General features: G+C 35.8%; 1 protein-coding gene across 4 annotated transcripts in view; it reads right to left on the bottom strand.

The window, feature by feature from the left end:
- nup54 (nucleoporin 54) overlaps positions 1 to 24,675 on the bottom strand; it is a 54,923-nt gene that overhangs the window by 9,648 nt on the left and 20,600 nt on the right. For 2 of the 4 annotated variants that reach the window (XM_051927786.1, XM_051927785.1), the window contains 7 exons: positions 17,996 to 18,160; positions 10,361 to 10,441; positions 8,554 to 8,676; positions 7,477 to 7,703; positions 4,266 to 4,453; positions 2,764 to 2,960; positions 399 to 453 (listed from right to left, as the gene is read on the bottom strand). In XM_051927786.1, coding sequence (XP_051783746.1) covers positions 399 to 453; positions 2,764 to 2,960; positions 4,266 to 4,453; positions 7,477 to 7,703; positions 8,554 to 8,676; positions 10,361 to 10,441; positions 17,996 to 18,160 — 1,036 coding nt within the window. The remainder of the gene's footprint in view (positions 1 to 398; positions 454 to 2,763; positions 2,961 to 4,265; positions 4,454 to 7,476; positions 7,704 to 8,553; positions 8,677 to 10,360; positions 10,442 to 17,995; positions 18,161 to 24,675) is intronic. The other 2 variants (XM_028802312.2, XM_028802311.2) reach the window with 1 other exon arrangement.

A 24,675-nucleotide genomic window follows, 5' to 3' on the forward strand; every position in this document is an offset into this window, starting at 1 on the left:
TAATAAAGGGGTTTGGCAGCTCAGCATTTAATCATCAAAACAGCTGTGACATTTGTTAGTGCCAAAATGCATACTGTACAAATTTATATAAAACTTCTCAGTCTAACAGGGGTTAGCACTGGTGATTCAAAGAACAAAAAGTTCCATTAACCATTCTTAATGCAGGCTGTGTATAACTTTAATGGTGCAGATGTATCTTTAATACTTTGTAATTAGAAAGACAATCCATTAAATTTTTCAAAAACACAGTTCAAATGTGAGGCAAAGAACAATGACAAATACACTGAGTTGTTAAAGGAGGACAAATATTTTTAATCAAATATTTACAGAGTAAAAGTGTAAAATTATATGCTTAAATTGCAGTTTCCCTTAAAAATGTGTATAATAAGAATATTTACTTTTCTGGATCCGGGTTGTCCACTTTGGCCTGCTCCCATATAATTGGATCAACGCCTAACAGAAATACAAGTAAAAGACTGATTTTTCTTCCTTGTAAAAGAAAAGTCTCATTTAACTTTGCCAGAAACTTGTTTAATAATTCTTAAGCAATCTGGCTAAAAATGTACATTATACAGTATATAAGATTCCTCCTACAACACAGAAGGGCAAAAAGAATGAATCCATATGAATTTAATCCAAAGATTAAAATGAAAATCATTAGCTTTCTTAATGAATTTTAACATTTTAAAACTCGGGCGGCACGGTGCTGCAGTGGGTAGCGCTGCTGCCTCGCAGTTAGGAGACCCGGGTTTGCTTCCTGGGTCCTCCCTGCGTGGAGTTTGCGTGTTCTCTCCATGTCTGCGTGGGTTTCCTCCCACAATCCAAAGACATGCAGGTTAGGTGCATTGGCTATCCTAAATTGTCCCTGGTGTGTGTGTGTGTGTGCCCTGCGGTGTGCTGGTGCCCTGCCCAGGGTTCGTTTCCTGCCTTGCGCCCTGTGTTAGCTGGGATTGTAGCTGTAGTTAGGATATAGCGGGTTGGATAATGGATGGATGGATGGATTTTAAAACTCAGATACTGAGCAATTTTATTTATAACACAGGACAATTATACTTCAAAGCTACAAATCTGGTGAATCAAGAATATTACTGATATTTCATGAATTTTTATATCATACATACCAGAGACTGGATGGAAAATTGTTAACAAGAGTAACTAAAAAAAATTCTAATTAGCAGCCACTGGGCATATTCATCTTCAGAAGATACTAATATTTCAGTTTCACTTCTTTTAAGTAGAGTTTTTGTTTCTTTTGGACAGTCTACTGTAGATAAATGATGCGTGACACAACAAAAACTGAAAATGAAAGCTTCTTCTGTGTCTTGCCTCTATAGCTACTTTCACACATAGAAACCTGGGATAATGATCCTGGGACTTCATTATTGATCTACTCTTATTGATCAGTAACTTTGAAATATATGGTACCAGATAAGGAGTGGTGTGAGGATATTCCAGTTATTTTACCATTCAGCTGTTTTTTTATTTAAATAATCTTAATTTAATGGTGAAAGTGTACACTAAAAGCTCACATCCTTTGTTTCATTATGATACCAGTATGTTCAAGTAGAGCCAAATTAATAAAAAGTGTCTTGTCCAAATACTTATGGACCACAATGCATAGTGCTTTCACTGAATATTTAAACAATGGAATTAGGATCCCCTCAAACTGGAGTGGGTATTTATCTGGGTGTTCACTGGAATGCAAAAGATTTTAAGTACTACTACTTAAAAATGGGTACACAAATTATGTTTCTCTGCAAAATTTTTCACCTACTCATTTGTGTTTTTTTTTCAGTAATATAAATTGCTCAAGTGTTGTTGAATTACATATAATGCACATTTTTCTAGTAAGTACATTTAGTAAAAATTATGATATGGAGAGATACTGTAATGAGGAACAGTCTCAGATTCCCTCCTCTATATTCTTCAACCTTATAAGAAGTTATAGGTGAGAACTCAACGCTATTTTATTGGCAAGGGGAGGTTGTACAAATTATTAAATACAGGGATGCATATAGTCATGGGCACATGTGGTTTTGTTAAAAATAACTAACAACTTGCTTGGATAATTCAAGTAACATTCAGGTGTTGCAAGATAAAGTCAAAGGTCTCTTATGCAAAACACAACAAATACAAGTAAAACACAAAGTACTACAATATCAGCAAGTTTTTTTTTTTTTTGCAATAAGGAACTGCATTTCATGCAAAGCATCGGATGTTTTGTGCTTATTTACTGTTTCATTTCTTACTACTGTGCTTGAAGCAGCATTTGAATGCAAACAGCAGCAAGACTAAAGCAAGCAGTGCGAGACCAGGAGAGTCCAAGATCCAGCCTCATTTTCCTAGCCTACTGGACATAAGCTAGAACTTCAGAGTAGCAACAACAGGTCTGAGGTCAGAATTCACAAACTGGACCCTGCAGTTTTGTAGGAGCCTCTAGTCCAATAATGCCGTGCAGGACACTGGAACCAGAATCCAGCAATCCACTGCCCCTAACCTTTAGCAAAGTCAAGGAACACGAAGCCACTTTCACCACGGTCGCCAGACCCACGGTGACCAACACAATCCTCATAGCCTCATTAAGACAGTAATGGTAGGTATAATAAAAAGGCAAATCAAAGAAAAATGTGTCTTTGTCCCAAACACTATGTAGGGGACTGTATATCACTATTAATCAAAACAGGATTAACTAAACATTAATACATGGCTCTCATTTGTAACTTCAAGCAGTATGCAATTTCCTAATATTAACAATTCACCTACCTGCAAGTGGGTTTTGCAGAAGCTGTTTTACCTGTGTTGGGGAGAGTGCTATTTTGGTCATGGTAAGCATCACTCCCAGCTGCTGTAGCTGCTGCTTTACGTTTGCTTGCTCCAAATAATTGAAAAGCATGGTTGATAGAATTCTCTTTGAAGTTCCATTTGGGGAACGATCTACAGCATAAATAATAACTTCTGTCCTGAAAAAAGGAGAAATTTCACATTTTTGGTAACATCTAATAATATTAAGATGACTATCCATCCATCCATTTTCCAACCCGCTGAATCCGAACACAGGGTCACGGGGGTGTGCTGGAGCCAATCCCAGCCAACACAGGGCACAAGACAGGGAACCAATCCTGGGCAGGGTGCCAACCCACCGCAGGACACACACAAACACACCCACACCCACACACCAAGCACACACTAGGGCCAATTTAGAATCACCAATCCACCTAACCTGCATGTCTTTGGACTGTGGGAGGAAACAGGAGCGCCTATTAAGATGACTACCCTCTTCAAATATTATTAATGAGACAATTAAACATTTAGGTTTAAATTTTAAAAGTGAATATGCAAAAATATAGTTGGATATTTACAGGCATAGAAATTTTACTAAAAAAAAAAAAAGTTGCAGTCATCTGCAATTACACAAAGACTAAGCCTATATGAAAAACATTTAAAATAATAATAAAATGATGGACAGATTTGGAAAATTAAAGTTCCAGGATTTTGTGACATTTGAAAGTTGAATCAATTGGACTCATCCATTACTCTTTAGTTTGTTTGTAACAAGCTAATGATCCAAGTACAAATCTCACAATATGATAAATTACAAGCCTAGAGGGATTCTCTGATAGACCAGATTTTAAAAGCATGTTGTTACAAAAACAGACGAGTTTCTTTATATTAACATATCTAATAATTCACCAATTCAACAGTACAGATACAATAATTTTTTAATTTTTATGTTTAGCAAGCAGTATTTTCCATTTACTGGAAAAAACATGTCAGAGAATAAATCTGTAATGTGCACATAAAAAAAATTAGGTAGCCCATGTTGAGATCATTCTTTATTCCCCCTATGCTGAAATCCCCTCAAGATTATAAATTTTCCCCCAATTGTTATTACGCATGGGGGAAATCCCCTTGTCCATCATACATTAAAATTCAAGCCCTGCAATGTGAATGATGAAGAAAAACTTTTAACTGCAATTACAATAATCTTGTATTTCTCCCCTTTGTGCAACATGCATAGATTACTTATCAAAGCAAGTGGCTGCTTCAAATGATAGCAAACCCAATAGGGGTAAAAACAAACTAAAAAAAAAAAAATCCTTTAATTCACAGACAACTGCCCACAAAACTCCAAGCATATCATTCAGCCCCATTATTTTGGCAACAGTGATAACAAATGTCTAACAGTACTGACAAGTTTAAAGAGTACAGCCAAGAAGGCTTTTTTATAAGCCATCTCATAACAATCAGTTATTTGAAATACTTACTGGTCATCTGGCAATGTCTTAACTCCTTCAACATTAACAGTCACAGTCTGGCTTCCCCCAAGTACTTTATGAAGAGACTCAACAAGTTGCTGTTGTTGATTCCTTACATCTGCTTCTTTCTTATTGAAGATCAAAACAACAAGGCCATCTTCATCTTTGCTGTCTGACATGCAATTATATCCAACAGCCTAAGAGGGAGAAAAAGGAAAAAAAAAAAGGCAAGTTTATTAATTTATTATTAAAAAACCCGATTTAAGTTATTGTTAAATCAGGTAATGCACAATGTACACAAAGCCTATTCCTCTATTTTCAGTATATGATTGGTTTAATTTAGCATGCATGGAGGGCCAGCAACAATCTCCAGGACACCAAGTTTAAATTAGTACCCAGACTTGGAAGAGACACGAGTTACACACTTGTGTTGTGATGTGTTGATTGTTGGTCAGACATGCAAGTAAGAACTTCACTGCACTGTGTATTTTGTGACAAAACCATTTTTACAACTACAACAAAACAGGTGTTTATTTTTAACCAAATTGAACGAAATGGTTTATGTAATCAATAGTGGAAATGAAAATAAACAAAAATTCTGGATGATAGCATCTCTGGAGAAACTACATTTTGTTGGACAGCAAATAAGGCCAATGGAGTTCCCTGCTGGCTTCTCATAATGCTGTGTGTCACGCACTGAAATCTTTCAATTTAGTGCATTATGATAGTATTTATCTATTTCAGTTACTGTTGATCCTAAAGGTTCTCACTCATTCTTATACTTGGTTATACTGCAAGTGGTTGCATGACCAAAGTGGCAGTGTCAGTAAGCCCCATGGCAGAATACCAGGAAAGGAAAGAAATGATGCACAGGCTTAAACAACATTTAGGTCCTCAAGAGTTCAAAGTTGACCCACTTTGCTACCATTTGCAGTATTCACTCCAACTAATATGATTCCTGTTTTTTTCTACATTTAAAGACACACAAGTGCGACTCAGTCAATGTTTTAACTTATTGAAGTCATTCATTTAGACAAACTTGATGATAGGAACCAGGATTGAACAGGTTATCACTTGCTCAGCTTTTAATCTCCATGGAAGAAGGAAGAAAAGTTAGACATTAGGGACTTGGATACTGTTTGAAATGGGTTAATTACATCGTCACACATGCCATAAAAACAGCTGAAGAACTATGGCCTTCCAGGTGTATATCTGACCTGCAAGCAAATAAATTTGACTTCACTTTAAATCAGATTAACCCATTTTACTTGTTGCATCTATTTATTTACATTCCTCTTGCTTTCCTAAATTGGAAAAAACATGTTTGAGAATCAAACCACGCACACACACTCACTTCATCCATTTGGAATAATCTGAAATCACTTGTACTGTATACCATGGTGCTGCAGTGTACACACAGAACTATGAACTAGTCAACATCAAATAACTTTGTTATACAGCACCATCATAAAGCAAAAGAGCATCATAACACACTTTACATTTTTTATAACTATTTCAAGAATTTGACAAATCTTGCTATAAAAACTATATGTTTTGCCACTGATAATACAAAAAGGCAATTGCTGTACTGTTTAGTTATCTAACATTGTGTCCATTTAAGTCTGAAAGAATACTCTGAACACAGATACATTCAAGCTGCTGCCTAAACATGTGTCCCAGAAGGGGTGAATGGCCATGGCTGCTATGTCACCACAATGAACAGTAATTACAGTAGGGTAATTCCATATCAAACCATCATACTTTTGGACCTCATAGTCATGCTGATTTAGTCATACGAGTAACCAATGGACCTGAAATTACACGCATCTTGGATCAACATTAAGGGAGATTTAAACTAACAAAGATTGAACTTACCTACTTGGGGGGGAGTGGATTATGACTTTGACTGGCTATATCTCCCTAAATATAAGTTGCACAGAAATGGTTCTCATATTTTAAAGCTCTTTACATCTATGCATAAATACTATGCTATCCACAACATGAAAAAGTACCATGTTATGAGTGATTATAATATTACAAATTAAATAGTGATAAAACCTATACTTTAAAATTGGTCAATTTTTTTATTAAAGTTAGCTTATAATGCTATGAACAACTCCAGAAAATTTGGTCTTTAGTTTTTGAGTCATTGCTGAGATATTTCTTATCTGAATCTTATCTAAATATTTGTCAAATAACACTGCAAACCCAGCTGCTAAATAGCACCAAAATGAGTTTCTCTGCTGCAAAGTGAATTCGTTTTTTTACTTTTTGGTTGTACATGTTTCAGTTTTACCACTACAGGGCTGCTTTAAATTGGGAATTAGTTGGAAATAGCCATCTTTCAACACAATCCTGCTCTTACACCAGTCTTGCCAAAAGCCCCACTCTCCCCTTGAGACTGCCCTGTTAAGAAAAACAGGTAGTATGTCAGAATGTTCAATCTGCATTTGAATTAAGTCACATGTAGATTGTGGCCTTCATAAGCAACACTGAGTGGGGTTTCCAAAATTTTTGAGCCACTGTCTGCAATTTACTTCAGACGGAGTACATTTCTTTTCTTATGGCTATTACATAAAATGCCAGACATAAAATTATAATAGCAATTATAAACTGAAAAACTGACAACTCTTGAAATACTAATTTGTTTGGGATTATTCATATTTAAAGTCATTATTTAATAGGCATGACAAAAAAAATTTACTTTAATTGCTGTTTGATGTTAACTCTGAGAACAAAAACATCAATTTAAATCTGGAAGGTTTTGCACAGCAGTAAGTTTATACTATAGGTTTATGAGCTAATTATTGTCACGTTTACAGAGTACAGTAAAATGTCAACATGTAACAGGTATGTTATTGCAGTGCAAACAGTTTGATAACATTTAAGGGATTATTTAAATAAAAAAAAGCTTTAAAAATGTGTTAAATTTGTATTTGTGCACTGTTTTGAATTTATTTTGCAGTATTTTGATGTTGAAGTATTTGATGATGATAAACACTAAACCTTCAATACATTTCTTTAATGAAAATTTCATATTGTGGGAATATATAGTATCATGAAACCTGAATCGTAATACAAATTTTATCATTGGCTAAGTTTAATTTTATCGAACTGTCTATCAATTAACAAATCTGAAGAGAGATGAATAAACCTAAACATTTTTTAAGGAAACTTATACTTTAACCTTTAATAACAGACCCAAAATGTCACATCTTACCTTAAATCTACAGAAAGGATTTTCCTGTGGAAACTCCACTGGTGCAAGGTTATTATGGAAATAACCTTTGCCTGTTCCCCAGAAAGCTTGTAACTGATTCCATTTAGCCAAAATAGCATCACGCTCATCACCTAGAAGAGTTGGGGCTGACAAGGCACTGGCAGTGTTGTAAAGCTGATTGGTCTGAACAGGGGGCTGTGCAGGTTGTCCAAAAAGTCCACCTGAAGCTAAAAATGTAAAGAAAACATTACATACAGTAAACAAATAATTCATTACTAATACAAAAAATCCAAATTGACATTTTGCTTAATGGTAATAATATTGTGTGTATATTATATATATATATATATATATATATATATATATATATATATATATATATATACACATATACATACACACACACACACACATATACACATACACATATAAAGTCAATGTATGTGTATTGTTTTCATGAAACTTGCAACACGTTTCTTATTGGTCGACTAAAAATACTGTAAGGTGAAATCAGCTCTAACCCACCCCCTTTTCGGTGATCTTGCGTCTTGTATGCATTTCCCATTGGGATTAATAAAGTATCTATCTATCTATCTATCTGTTATCATCCAGTTGATACTCGGAACAACCACCAGAGGGCGAACTGGAGGTACATGCCAGTATTCTTTATGTTTGAGCCCACCACACGCCTGTTGCTTTTCAAATTAAATCGAGTTGGCCGATTCTGAGGATCAACTGGATGATAACATACATACAAGACTGCAAGACAAGCACATTAGGGAGTCTTCATTGTTTATTTATTTTTATTTTTCAAGTTGTGTGTTTTTTTTTTGTTTTTTTTTTAAATTATATTTTTCTCAAACAATTAAAAATAAAAACACTTTTTCCCCCCTGGGCAACGTTGGGCATTTCAGCTAATACAGAATAAAGGTAATTTAGTTCATTTAATTGGATATGATTTACTTTTTTCATGATACAGTATTTATCTGTAGAATACATCATATTTATTGTATATAATTAATACTATGAAAATTAAAGTGCATTTCTTTATAAATGATAATAATAAAGCAATCTTACCCTGTTGCTGTGGCTGTGTGCTAAAGCTTCCAAATCCTAAACCAGTAATGCCAGTACCAGTATTTGCTCCAGCACCAAAACTAGAAAAGCCACTTTTGTTCTGAGTACTGCTAAAAAGTCCTCCTAAAGAAAAACAAGGTTAAAATAAAATCTCCCCATAATTTTCTAGTTATAAATTGCCTCATTTTAAGTAAAAGCAAGTGATAAATACTATGGAACTCTATGGCACACACTCATACACACTTTCGCATATCAAACTATTCACAGGTGTCAATAAAATTAAAACATTTTTGGAATACTGTATATAAGAGGATTCCCTTGAGAAAATCAATAATGACACAAACAAAAAATGCAAACACTACACAGTCCAAACTTACAAGAAATCGACCCTAGGTTTTTAGAGCTATGACAAAACAGTTTTAACCAAAATATAAAATGTTGCAAACATGATGAAAACTGAAGGATGAAATTAACAATGTACTCCTAATAACTGGTATAGGAGATGCAAAGGTGACAAAGAAGAGACCTGAACATTCTTCTGAAATGTGCAGAAAGGGCCAATTATTGTACATAATAATTATACATTTTTACATGCAGGTTAAAAAAAAACAAAAACACAAGAGTCTAAAAACAAAAAATAAATCATGACTTATATTAATGTATATTTTATGTTCCTTGAAAAGGAGGGGGCAACTAAAGCAATTAAACAGTAAAATCATATGCTGTACAATTCTGTTTCACAAAACGTTACAGAATCATGTGACTGCTGCCTCTTATATGTATCTGAGTAGATTAGTACGACTTGCTTAGAATACTAATTTTCATTTCCCACCGAAAGACCTACATTTTAGAAGAATTTTAATAGTTGTTGAAACTAATAGAAAATTCTGCTATCAAAGAATAACATTAGTGTTTGTCACCTAGACATTCCTCATGCCTTTTAGAACAATGTACTTTGGACATACAAGTCAAAAGCAAGAACTCTTTGGATTGCATAGGTCTGGTGTAAATCTAGCTAGCATTCAACTGTAAGAATATCATACCTACACTGAACCATACGGCAAGGGTGGGTAGTGTGATGGTGTGAGAATGCTGTTCTGTTTCAGGACCTGGAAGACTAGAAGTAACTATGAATTCTGCACTTTACCAGAGTATTCTGATGGAGATGCTGTGGCAGGTATACAAAAGTTAAACGTGTATCTACATCCTTCTTGGTTAAATTATTTTATCAAAAAAAAAAACATGCTAGCTAATTAGCCGAGAATATAAAAATGTTCAGGCTTACCATTAAATGGAACATGACATAATGTGATGGGGAGAACAGGGTGATCTCATTCTAACTACGCAAGTCCAATATTTCATGTTCATTATTCTAGCAGCTTGTGCTTGAATGAGACACTAGGACATTTTTCTTTAAACTAATTTCTTATTGAAACATCTCCTCACTGAGCTTTGCTGTCACGTGTGTCAAATTTCTTTACTGCCAACTATGCTATTTATGCATCATTAGGTAGGGCAGTCAGAAGTTAGTAAAAACAACTTGGTCACTTTCATTGGCGGCATTCTCTCAACTGTCATATTAATGTCCAATAACATAAGATGCCAACTAATCTTTCAGGACCTGGTGGATTCAGGCCCGAATATACAGTATCTTTAATCCTGTGTGAAATGCATCAATATTATACTGTACATAGTGATGGGATGTAACCTTAGGTATGGACTAAATCTAGAATAATTTAATTAATGACTCACTTGATCTTTCTAAATAAATGGCAAAAAAACAAACAAATAGAAAATCAGAACTAACCTGTGCTGGAGGGAGTGGTGAAACTGAAAGCAGACCCTGGAGCAGTGGTCGTCGTAGCTGCTCCAAAACCCCCAAATGTACCTGTTTAAAAACAGAATTGAAAACAAATCTGGGAAAAAAGTGAATTCAAACAAATACTTAATATGAAAAATCATTTACATTGTTAGACATACAACAAAGGAACAATGTGAACTAGCAAACGAATGAGAAGGCCATATTTTTGCAATGTATATGCTAAATTTGTTAGCTTTACTTGCTTTCTCAAACATAGTGAACATTGACCATCAGGTCAAACCAAGGAAATCTTTTCAGTCAGTATAATTTACACAGCTTTGTACTGTACTGTCATTTTTAAATTAATTCTCGCTGAACCATGCATATTATATGATAATTATCTAGTACTGAAGACATGATGATTCAAATGTGCCTAGAGGGGCCAAACAAAGGAAAGTACAGATGAGTGTCTGTCTACTTCCTCCACAGCTGAACCGAAGAAGAAGTGTAACCCCAGGCTAATTCCACCGACTTCTCCACCCTTTGCTAGCTCGCTCTCCTTTAAAAGAACCCTGACAGGCTCCAGAATTTTGTGAGATTTTTGAACTCAAGTGAAGATGTATTTGTTTTAACTGTTGTTTTGACAATACTGATGGTGTCTTAGAGTCATACTGTATTTATTCAACAATATTTTAGTGAAAAATACAAGTGTTTGGCTCATTATTAGCATATGACTAGATGACATGTGGATTATGCAACACGAGCAAAGTTAAGATCTTATTTTCATGTCTGTTTTTGAAATGTTTATTGTTGTCCAGTGTTAGTCACCAAAGCCTCCTGTTCTATCAGTTATGCCCATCCTCTAAAAAAAAAAAAAACATGATTAAATATGTACAATCTACATGAGATAAGCAACATATAAAAATAATTTTTGGGTTGAGCAATCCTTTAAGAGTTTTTTTTAATAAAAAAGATGGGAGATAGTCTTGAAAACTGTGTTCTTAGATTTTCCAGGTAAGGCTGCTATATTCACTAATCATGGCACTACAGAGCGAGGATACATTGTGTATTGATGAGCACATGCAAGTAAGAATTTCACTGTACTCTGTATACAAGACAATAACAAATGATGATAGAAACAAATTAATACGAGTATATAAAAAAAATATACAAAAATAAAAATGATTTAATTACTTCCTGAATGGACTTTTTGTCAATTTACCTGATATATTTACACTAAACAGTGTCATCTCCAGACAGAAGAGCAGCTTCAGCGACAGACTGCTGTCACTGTCCTTCTCCACTGATAGACTGAGAAGATCGTTCCTCCCCTAAACTATGCGACTCTTCAAGATATTGTCTGTTTTTTACCTGCATTATTATCAATCTTTAATTTAATATTGTTTTTTGTATCAGTAAGGTGTTGCTGGAGTATGTGAATTTCCCCTTGGGATTAATAAAGTATCTATCTATTTATCTATATGTAATTCACAAAGTGCTCCAAAAATACCATTGTCAAGATGGTGAATGTGCTTATGGTATTCTTGTGCTGGAGCTGTGTTTTAAGCATTTTCATAACCATGACTAAAATACAGAAGGGTCAGCTATTCCACCATTCCTCTACCATGTTTTTCAGCACTTTTAAATATTTTGTACAGACTCTCAGGTCAAAAGCTTTAAAACATACATTTCTCATGAAACTAAAAGAACTGCAAACAAAACCTGAAATGAATTAATTTTGCTTTCTTTTTCTCCTCACTAGCACAAAATGATTCCTTAACACACTACTGATAGACCTATTCTTATTTTTCCTTTTGTTTTTAACATACAAATAAGAAAAACTGCTGCATGTGTGACATGACCCACTGTAAAACTGTTATTTCCAATTAGTATCAATAAATTATTTGTCTAGCTATCAATAAAACACCCTAACTCAACCCAAAATCATAATTACAGAGTATCAGGCAACAAGACTTTGCCTAAGCATCATTAGGATGGACACATGACAGGAACCACTTTGGACAGGGTCGAGACCATTCCAGCACATTCATTACTATGTAAAGTAAGTCATTTTAGTACATGATTGTTTCCTCAGAACAAATTAAACTTAACCAAGCTATACAGTTTTCCGCTGTCTCAAAAGTGGAGCCTTCCATGAATAACATTTACTCCCTTCTTCAGTTCACCTACACTTGACTTACAGTACTGAGATGAGGAAAGCTAACAAAGTTTAAAGCTCCCTTTTGGCCCCGTCATAGGTCCCATGGACCATAATGCTAAACAAAAAAAATGGAGTTAGTACTCCTTACATGGGTCTCAGGTCTGTTGGTTTATCATTGAGAATTTATTAGAAGCAGAACAGATACTTTTAAAATGATAAATATCATGTTATATTAATTTCAATAGCTAACCATATTCTAGTAATTGTCAAACCCTTTCTTTAACCTACAAATTTTGCAATTCTGTGTCAATTATCCAATTAATCAATTCTTCTGATAATCATCTATTATGGAATGCTTCACTCAAGGTACATTGTAGACAGTAGTGCTCACTCAGTTTAACAGCTACAGCTGTGGCATCATGACGAAATGTCATTAGGAAGCCTTGGATATGTTGTGACATTGTTCAACACAGGAAAATAATCCAAATCCACATTATAAAAATAATTATTGTTATTTAAATGCAGGAACAGCTTCGCAGTTGTCCCTTTTTTCACAGGGTAAAAAGCTACAAAAACACAAAAATATCAAAAAAGAAAACTGTGTTACTTACACATTGCCCTCTTCTACTCTACTAGGCACAGAATGCAATCAAGTGTCATAAAGAATATATACAATGAATTTAAGCAATAGTAACGGATACTCTGCAAAGAGGGAGTAGGGCCCAGGATAGACCACTGAAGATATTCAAGGATTACCTAAAAATCAAATCTCACTAAACGACTAAACAAAAAAGATTTTTGCTAAAGCTCCCAATCTGAAGGAAAACCTCAAACATTACGGCCATGTCTTCATAACCTGAAGGTTGTAGGGAGAGGAATTTCAAAGGGAAAGAGTAGAAACCCAACTGGTGGCCAAAGTTGAAGGCACCATTGATCCACAAATCTTGCAGTGCACAAAACACCCTAAAAAAGCTCAAACCATGAATGAGTCTACACAGTCATCTCAAGGCCCACGAGAGAGAAGTGAAGGGAATTCGTGGGTCCATTTTGAGTTGAGACGGGCCTACGACGACAAGTAACTGATATGCAGATAATCTTTCAGCTAAAATGTTTCAATATTAGTTTATTTCACATCTGATTTATACCTTTATCCCAGACAACCTACAGTTTTTTTTATTGGTAAGGATATTATTGACTTGCTCAGAGTCAAATGGTGACTCAGAAACAGAGACCAAATTGGAAATGTATTGATTACAATGTGATTATGTCACACCTCCCTGTTGTAGAAACAGCAAAAGATGTGCCAAAAGCTAGACAGCATACACAGATTTCAAAGGACACTTATTAATGAAAGTTCATAGGATGTGGCGAGTCTTCCAAAAAAACACACACGAAGAGAAAATGTATAGGGCCTGTGCAGAAAAATAAAATCTCGGGGTACTGTGTTGTTTCTTGCAAGGCATTGTACATCACAAAAATGCATCGTTCATAATGAAGAAAACCAATATGGTGTGATTTGTGACAAAACTGATCAGGTTACAATAATGTGATTCACTAAGATAATCATATTTGACCTCTGTGGCAAAAAAAAAAAAAAAAATTGTGATTATTAAAATAAAAATTACCAATAAATTTAGCATACTCCACTATAAAGCACAAACTGGTTCTACATCAACCAAAAACAAGCATGACTTTTACCAATTGTGAACAGCTACGTCTTTCATTGTTCCCATCCATTATTAATCTAAAAACATTAACTAGAGGCTTCAGAATATAAAATCCACAATCTTCTGACAGGTACAATAGCTATTAGATGCAACTTTTTGGACAAACCCATTTTAATAATCTATTATTAATAGAATGTTTTAAATTTTAATATAATTATTATTTAGAAAAGGTTAATAATAATTTTAGAAAAAAACAGCTTTATAGAGGTCAAAAAATGTACACAGAACATAGAAATGTACACAAAACACATACTGTTCATTAGGCTTGGGTAAAAATTAAAATTTTCTGATCAATCATTTTTCGCTTTTGATTTGATATTGATTCTTGTAGTCTCAAGAATCTCTATCCTGCTCAATTAAATACACATGGATTCTTGCTTATCTTCGTTTTTGACGTCCAATCCTAAGGCTTTCTAATGGAAAAAGCACTTTCATATAAAATGGTGTATCTGTTTTAACTGACATCATTGTCTTAGACACTTAAATCAGATGTGTGGACTTACCACAGATTCAAATGGTGATTTGCTAAAGAACAACTGGATAAAAGCAAAGCCATATGTAAGCTGTACAGCGTAGAAGTTAATTATTGTTGTGACAAAACAAATTTGAGAAATCATTTATCCCAACATCACTCAGAAACGTTATCTCAGTCGACATCTAAATGAGCAGAGCCTAAACAATTTACACTGAAGAGATTTTAGTGCCAAGCTTCTATTTAATTTGCATCATGCCCAAAAAAATAACAGAATTTATAGCAGCTTTTTTATTGTAAAGATAAGAGACCCAAAAACATGCCCCACCCGGCAAATCAAGTGGGCAAATCCTCCGACTTGAAGTAGCTTCATATTGGCAATGTTGTCAGTCACGATGGCCAGTTCTTTTTCTTTTTTGTTCAATTCATTCAATGCCGCAGTAAACAAGCATCAGCTCTAGATCCTCATTTTAAAATGCTTCCTTTTTGTCTGAGGACGGTTAGGACACATTTTCAAGACTGATTAACGTGACTACTGTAAGTGAGCAACGGAAGAAGCATAACTTGTAGAATTATAGAAAGAAACTAGTCTTCCCCCTGTATCTTTAATTTTGACTAATTCAAGATTATTTTATATGTCCAATAGGGGAATAAATACGGCTAATTTTAGTTGAGTGTTTATGTGGAGTTCATAACACACAAACAGGTTATTGAATAACATTTATTAGTTAAGAAGCAATACTTGATTATTTTATAATATTATTCGCAAGATGATATAGATGTTAATAAAATAGATGCCATTACATTGTGTTAAAATAAGGAGCTCCCACAATATGTGTGGACTCCAATGTGGCGATACATATTTTAATTAAATTGTGAATTTTGAATGAGTGCAGTGCAGTAACTGTTCATTACTAATCATATTTCTTCTTAAAAGTTATTCCATGCTTATGCATATATTATTAAGTCACTATGTAGACACCTTTCAAATAAAGTGTTACTGAAATTTGTCACATTGTATTAATGTTCTCTAAGCATGGTTAAGTAATTCTTTAAAAAAAAAAAACACCATTTCAAATATATCAGTGCACACTAATTCAGTCAAGATAATATCGGAATCAAATTGGGACATCAGGTCGATACCAGGCCCTAGTGTTCATCACAATAATACTGCAATAAGTTTAGAGTTAATACTCAGAAAATGTTAATTAGAACCAATATAACCTATATCAAGCATGGCTTTAGTCAAAACAATACCTAGGCTTTTATTGTGCACCTTTAGTTAATGCTAGTGTAGTATAAAATTTAAAATAAATTACTAGTACCAAGGGATACAACTTTACTGCATAAGAAATATAACACATCACACAGGGAATGGAATAGTAAACAGCATCTAGGAAAGAGTCTCACTGGCATCAAGAAAAAAAAATAAAAATTACATACAAACTTTTTTTTTTCTATCAAATTTATTTTTATTTACTAGACACTTTCATGCAAATGACCACACAACTACAACTCTAAAGCCACCATTCATTCTGAAAAGAAAGGCAGCTACCAAATATATACCTGACATTTCAATACTGTGATCCATATTCTCTTTAACTACTGTATATTTAGTAAACAAACATCTAATTCCAACTAATTTGACAGGTTTTAAAGAATCCTTTAGAGTTACGGCTTTGTTTTTTCTTAAACTTGGCTTGGTCATTACTGCATACCAAGCACTGCAACAACAACAAAAAAAAAATCATATAAAAGTGTGAATATTTAGAAGTCAAACTACATGTACGTATCAGTGTGCCTTTTTACATTCAACTCCACTAAAAAGAAAAACTTATAATTAAAAGGATAATGTAATTTGTGCATCTGTATTCGTCATTTTTTTGAGCATTATAAAGCAACTCCCCTAAACACGCACATTACAAAGCAATATGCTTTACAAATAATATCCTTTAGTAGTCTAACTCCTGTCAGGCAGGCTTGAATTATTCCCAGCAAAATCTCAGGTATTACAAAACCATACTATCATTCACTCTGAACAACATGGGAGTTATACTGAACAGTAGGATACACAATGAAATCCACATATTTGTCACACAGAATATACTCAATGTCTTTTAAACCTGCTCTACTGACTTGTAAATGTTATTTGCTCCAATAGTCAATGTTTCTTATACAATATAGATCTCTTAGACAATTAAGAGCTTCTAATACAGGTATTTTATTTTCTACTTAGGTCTAACTGCGAGGCTCCGCTTGTTCTGCTACTTACTTTTTAATTTCTGCTCCATCATTTACAAGTTATAAATGTTGAACGAGACAGTGTTGTCACTGCTACCCTCTACACTAGACTAAAATAGCATACAAGTTTTCTTACTCTCTACCAAAACTTCTCTTACTTTGTCTATGATTACTGTACACTTTCTTTGGAGTTTTGTACTGTACTTGTGTTTGATTTTTTTTCATAATTGCTGCTTAAATAATCTATCAGGCGCTATGCCAGACTGCGCCTGCAATAATTCATACTTTTTTGTTTCTGTTGTACTTCATTGTGGTGCTTACCGGTAATTAATCTGGCATTGAATTACACTCTTTTTTGTTAACACTGAGCAGTGAAGATGGTGCATATTGTTACTGACTAATAGTGAATTAACTATATGCATTTGCAGCAATTTTATGGAAACCAATGTTTTTCAGTCAGTCATTCATTTTCCAACCCACTATATCCTAACAGGGTCACGGGGACCTGCTGGAGCCAATCCCAGCCAACACAGGGCACAAGACAGGAACAAATGTTTTTCACGATTAATTAATGATACAACATCTTTATGTATATCTGGCCCCAATTGTACATACAAGTTAAAAGAATAGTTTACACTGAATTAAATCATTAGTAAATATCTTGCAGATGCATATTTATTTTTCTGAGTCAGCATCTGAAAATGGGTACTGATCACAATGACCAAATAAGTTGGTGAAATGAATACTATGGTAAATAAAGAACAATGAGGAGAAAGAAATATATTTCAGCTTTCAAAAAAAAATATTGCTTACCAAGAAAATTATAATAGTTATAATTACTTAAGACTTTGTATACTTCGGGGGAAAAAAGCTACAAATGGTGTCAAGTACTCGATCTCCTCAGAGCTCCCATGATGCAGCAATGCTTAGAATGCAATGATAATGGACTTGTGGCAGAGGGTTCAACTGACATAAACAAAACAAATGGCTAAACATGGACAGAAAAACAAAAAATTGTTTTAAGAAAAAAAAACATCTACCTGCACTAGCCAGGCTATTACCAAAATTGAAAACAGTAGCTGCAGTTGTGGGGGCACCAAAGTTTCCAATATTAAAGCTGACAGCTGCTGCATTAGAATTTAATCCGAAACCCCCAAAATTAAACCCACCAGCAGTGGTGTTAGTTGTACCCAAGCCGCCAAATCCTGCAAGGAGGAAAGAAATAGCAAAAAAGCAAGGCAAGGAATGGTTAGTTCAACAGGAAAAAGTATAGCAGAGTTTTAGCAGAACATAAGGGAAAGGGGTAGGCAAAAGGATTAGTGTGGAAAGAGAAGCTGAACTTTATACACAAAGAGTATTTTATAGTACAGTACAAACAGCTTGCAGGAGCATGTAGGTAGGGTAGACATAAACTTGAAAAGCAGGACATTAATCAGAAAGCACGGTTTATATCCTGTCTTAACTTGTAGAAGTTCAAGTAGATGGCAGATTCAAAATATTTACTCAGACATCTTCCAAGGAAAAAAAAAAATCTCTCCTTATTGCCTTTAAGATATTTTAAAAAGTCTTAAACAACATGTATACTTATAAAAGAACAAGAGAAAAATCTATTAAACAGGCCAAGTGGCAAACAGTCAAAATTATACCATCCTCTGCCACGGTCTCATTTCCCTTAATTTCAAGTAACTTGAAGGATACAATAAAAGCATTTTAAATGTTTAAAACACCAAACTTTTTCATACCTGAATTTCACCACACTCTGTGCACATGAAAATAATGGCCCTAAAAACCTACATATGGAGCTGTGATGCAGTATAAATGCATCTTTTCAACTTAAACTATCGCCTTTTCAGTGTTAACTTCCACATCATATGTTAAAAAATGTATGATTGTGTGTCATTGTTACTTACGCATTAGAAGAAAGAAGGAAAAATAAAAGGCACTGGATGCAAGTCTACAAAACATAACTATAGCACCTCCTACAACTAAACCAAAGATTCTTTTTTTTATTTTTTTGAGTTGGGAGGTTTAACCGAAAGATGCAAAAGCGAATAACAAGCATTAAATTTTTTTTCTACAGTACTGAGATCAGTAAATGTGCTCATTCTTGTTTTACATGCAACTAATTCTGGGGGCAGGGTGAAACTTGTACAGACCTGGAGCACTATTGTTTAACCCAATTTTTATTACTTTTTTTTTTCCCCCATTTATTGTAACATGCATATTATTGCTTTTGCGAGTAAACCTGAAAAAGGTATGCAGCAGCTTTTAATTTCTACTAGCCATAGAGCTGAAGTTACTTCAGTATTAACTCAGGGTTGAATTGTCAGATAAGAACTATCCTAGCGGGTTGGATAATGAATGGATGGATGGATGGATGGATGAATTATTCTTAACAATTCTATTAAAGAAAATATGTTGGAGTTGGCAAACAATTTAGATAAAATTCACAGGAAGAACTAGCAAAAGCATTAACATTTGTATCAAGAAAAAAAAACAAAAAAAAAAAAACAAACAAAAACTTAACTTCTCAAAGCACACCAGATACACTGATAGGCTAATTTCTTTGCCCTAAGCAATGGAAGCAAATGGCATTTTTTAGCGACAGATGTGAATTTTAGTACTGCCTTTTCAATATTTGGAAGTTGAATGCCAATTACTGATGCAGACATGGCTGCTAAAACAAAACTTTGGTGCTACAGATACTTGAATATTTTTAGAATAGGGGCATTTTGTACAGTACAGTAATCCCTCGCTATATCGCGCTTCGCCTTTCGCGGCTTCACTCTATCGCGGATTTTATATGTAAGCATACTTAAATATATATCGCGGATTTTTTGCTGGTTCGCAGATTTCTGCGGACAACGGGTCTTTTAATTTCTGGTACATGCTTCCTCAGTTGGTTTGCCCAGTTGATTTCATACAAGGGACGCTATTGGCAGATGGCTGAGAAGCTACCCAACTTACTTTTCTTTCTTTCTCTCTTGCGCTGACATTCTCTGATCCTGACGTAGGGGGATTGAGAAGGGGGGCTGTTCGCACACCTAGACGATACGAAAGCTCGTCTAAAAATGCTGAAAGGTTATCTTCACGTTGCTCCCTTCTGTGCAGCTGCTTCGTGAAGCGACATGCTGCACGGTGCTTCGCATACTTAAAAGCTCGAAGGTCACGTATTGATTTTTGATTGATTGTTTTTCTCTGCTCCTGACGGAGGGGGTGTGAGCGGCTGCCTTCAACAGCTTTGTGCCACGGTGCTTCGCATACTTAAAAGCCAAACAGCCCTATTGATTTTTAACTGTTTGCTTTGTTCTCTCTCTCTGACGCGCACTCCTTTGAAGAGGAAGATATGTTTGCATTCTTTTAATTGTGAGACGGAACTGTCATCTCTGTCTTGTCATGGAGCACAGTTTAAACTTTTGAAAAAGAGACAAATGTTTGTTTGCAGTGTTTGAATAAAGTTCCTGTCTCTCTACAACTTCCTGCGTTTCTGTGCAAATCTGTGACCCAAGCATGACAATATAAAAATAACCATATAAACATATGGTTTCTACTTCGCGGATTTTCACCTTTCGCGGGGGGTTCTGGAACGCAACCCCCGCGATGGAGGAGGGATTACTGTAAATGGGCATTGTTGTTTAGGTCCCATCTTAGATTAGGACACCAGCAGCTCAGAATCACCAGAATGACCAGGAGAGTGCGAGGAAGAACCCGGTGTCAAATGTTCTAAACATTGTTGCGACAAGCAAGTTACATTGTAAGCCTGATCCACAGAGGACAACCAATTTCTTTACCCTTGGTTTACTGTTGACAGAATCAGCAGCAACACCGGTCAAAAACGTATATATACCAGCAAGCCCGCGATTCTCGAAAGAATCGCAAATCCAAGAATGGCAATCACCTCATGGAGGGTGCGTGCGTCCTGGGAAATGTCATTTAATTAAATAAACATATTTGTACTAAAGCAGTTTCTTTTTGGAGCTGTGACTCATGTGGTTGTGGTGTTTCAGAAGCGCATTGTAGGCGCCTTGTTTCCATCAGGATGTAAATGCATGACAATATCGCGGTGAAACGGAGGCTCACCGTCATCACTTTGAAACACAATTGCCACTTCATTAACGATGGGAACATTGTATCGTCTCGGATCCTGTTCTTTGTCCTTTATTAGCACTACGGCAATTGTAGTTGGTGCCACACCGTCCGCCTCTGCTTTTGTATTGGCTTCTCTGTCAACCTCATGTAGCATTTTCATAGAGTTTGCTAATGGGTGATTGTTTATGACTTCAGCTACGTTTCTCATTATTAGCTCTGTGGTTGATATAGTACGTCATCCAGATGTAACATGTACATTTGGGCACATTTGCAGTGGTGATTTGGCTCAGGGTGCACTGTTCCAATCCGATGCAACATTTGTCAACACACGCGAAAGCAGTATGGGCCATTCCCAGGGGGGAAGCCGGTGCGTGATGAAATATCATGGAGGGTGGGTGCGTCCTGGGACAGTTCATTTCAACGCGCTTCTGTTATTGTCTTTCTTCATGCAGTCTCATTTTTGTTTTTTTATGGCTGTGTCGTCGTATATGCGGTGGTGTGGCTGGTCGCGCCCGGGCGGCTGTACACCCTGGCGTGCACGCATTACCTCAGGTATAGTTCACAGGTTGTAGGCATGGTAAAGTTTCCATTTAATTCAATAATCCCATTTGAACTAAAGTGGTTTCTTTGTGTGGGCGCCTTCGTTCATTGTTTTTATCCATGTTGTTTGGGCGCCACCTACTGACTCTGGTTTGAACTAAAGCGGTTTGTTTGCGAGACGGAGCGTTCGTTTATTGTTTTTTTCCATCTGGTGTCGTATCTGTGTTTTCTGTGGCTGGACTGTTAATCATGTATTACTGTAATACTGTAATGTGATTCAAATATGCTGTGTAGTCTGGATGTCTGGGGATTCTGTACTGTAATACTGTAATGTGATTCACATATGCGCTGAATCGCTTCGTTTTTGTTTTCTCCGGGGCTGTGTCGTTAGCTATGGGCTCAGATTTGTATTTCCGTTAGTTGAGCTGTTTCGTTTTTGAGCCGTGACTCCTTTGCCTGGGAGCTGTTTCGTGTACTTCACTTGTCTAGCGGGTGTGTTTTCTGTGGCTGTGTTGTTAGCTATGGGCGGGCTCGTTGCAGTGGTGATCACACTGGTAGGCGTGTTTTCTGTGGCTGTGTCGTTAGCTTTGGGCGGGCTCGCTGCAGTGCAGCAGTGCTCGTGCGCTTCGATGCGCCCTGCGTCCATAACCTTCGGTTAGTAATATGGATATTTTCCCCATATTCACTAACAAAATTTCAGTTATAACAAAATATTTTTATGGTCTCATGAATTTTGTTACAATGGGATTTCACCTGTGTATAGTTTTTACATAAGTTTTACTCATATGTCTCAAATGTCAGTCAGTCAGTCATTATCCAACCCGCTATATCCTAACACAGGGTCACGGGGGTCTGCTGGAGCCATTGCTAAAGTGGCACATGTGTGTATGTGAGTTTGCCCTGCAATGGACTGATGCCTCATCCACAGGTTGTTCCTGCCTTGTGTCCATTTTGGTGGGATAGACCCCAGATACCCCACAACCCTGCCCTGGATAAGCAGGTTAAGAAGATGCATAGATGGATGAATGCATACCTTCCTGTTCAGTAATTTTCACTTAATTACATACTACCTGCTCAATATTCTCTCTCATTGAAGCACATGTGTATTATTAATCTAGAACCAGCAGGCATCCTTTCTAACATAAAGAAATTTTCTTCTGCATAATGAAAGAATAAAAGTGATCATACATGTGCCTTTTTCAGTTGTTGTTCAGGTGTCTACAGAACAACATACCAGAGCATCGTCATTCAGTAATGTCAACAACTGGGGCTTGGAAAGGACTTTCTGAGGTGAATCCACGTCTCTGGGACCAGGTTTCTCCTCCCCATTCCACAGGCTGCAGTGAGGAGTCTCTGTGCGACTGAAATGTATGAATGCTATGCCACTAACTGAGGACCTTTCTGTGAATTTCTTTTTAAATCAGGGTTAATATTAGTTCTCTGGAGTTCCTTACTCTTGAATATGCTACATACAATTGCTCATAATTAAAACATTTGTGACATAGATCAATTCTTGCTTTTACTGACTGACCTTGGCTTTTGTTGATGGTCATTGTAAGACTAAATTTATAGAAAACTGCGTTGTTTTGAATTAAAACAGGTAATCAGTAGGAATAATGGGAACGTGGAGTATAAATACAATTTCATGCTGTAGCCTATCCTGTTCATATATATATATATAAAAAAAAAAAAAAAAAAAAAAAAAAAGATTGCTTCAATCAGAATTGAATGTACTGTTCTGATCTGTAATCATTAAGTCAAAAGCAATACACACTGACTATTTTAACTTACTTCATATAGCACTGACTTTTACAAGCTGCACATTTATGTGGGCCATGCAATGAACTGAATGTTGTAAGCACTGAACATAGAAACAGTTGAAAAAAAATTTGGGGAACTATGTTCAATATTCTGGCAATCGAAGTGGTGGTACTCTGTTTATTCAGCATGTTGCTCCTCCTCATTAACATTTGATCAAGGAAATCTGGGTAGCTTTGCTTTAGTGGTGGAGGGTACTCACCAGTACGTTAGGAAATGTTGCCAGTACTTTAACTTCCTACTTAAAGAGTTGCCGGTAGCGGCTCACTAAAAACCACTGCAATATTTACCTCCCCATGCTCTGTCTGGGAGGAACTCCATTACTGAGCGGAGTATGCATTTAAACTTAACAAGGCATGCTGTCACTACTGGCTTTGTTGTACTTAGGACTTGAAGTGGACTGGTACATTGTAACAACACTTCCCAGTTTCTGCTTTGCGAACTGGAGCGTAACAGCCCATCACACTCTGATCGCCAAGGTAATATCCCAGTTTTCTGCAATATTCTATATACTGCATCATCCGGAATGTCACACCAATGCCCCCTACATCTGAACTCACGTTTTTCAACATTGCCACAGGTATTCGCCAAGGTTGCATACTTTCACCAACTTTGACTTTGTGATGAAAAGGATCATTAATTCACACCTTTTTGGAATGATAGCACAGCTAAAGAGGGTCTAGGACTGAATTTGGAGAAGACCAAGGTGATGTTGGTGAAGGAACCAGGTGCTACATATGTACATGTGAACCAGCAGATGGTGGAGGAAGTGCAAAGTTTTCCCTCTCTGGGGAACATCACCTGTAGAAAAGGAGAAGCACAACTGGATATAAACTGTAGGCTAGGTAAGGCACCTTCAGTATTCTGACAGCTGTACAAGATATGGCCATCAACCAAACCGGTTGATGTTTACTTAAATATGTGCCGGTTTCTCTTACAATCATACACAACAATGTTAAGGTGGAATATGTCTAATTCCTGTATTTATTTGTAAGGAAATACTCCACCCAAAAATGACAATATAGTTAATCACCTCACACTGTTTGGAGTGATGGCCAAGATACATTTTTAGTCCCATGCTTTCATGGAGAAAGGGAATAATTATAAAACTCCCATAAACGGTGATCTCGGCAACTACAAGAACATTTTGAATACACGGAGCTTGATTAGGAACCTAATTTGAACAACTGCAACAAAACAAAAAACCCATGAAAAAAAATATCATCTTGCATAATCCAAATGTTAGGTATTGTGTCAAATGCTCACACTGTCC

This window comes from Erpetoichthys calabaricus, chromosome 5, assembly GCF_900747795.2.
Source record: "Erpetoichthys calabaricus chromosome 5, fErpCal1.3, whole genome shotgun sequence".
NCBI classification, from domain to species: Eukaryota; Metazoa; Chordata; class Cladistia; order Polypteriformes; family Polypteridae; genus Erpetoichthys; species Erpetoichthys calabaricus.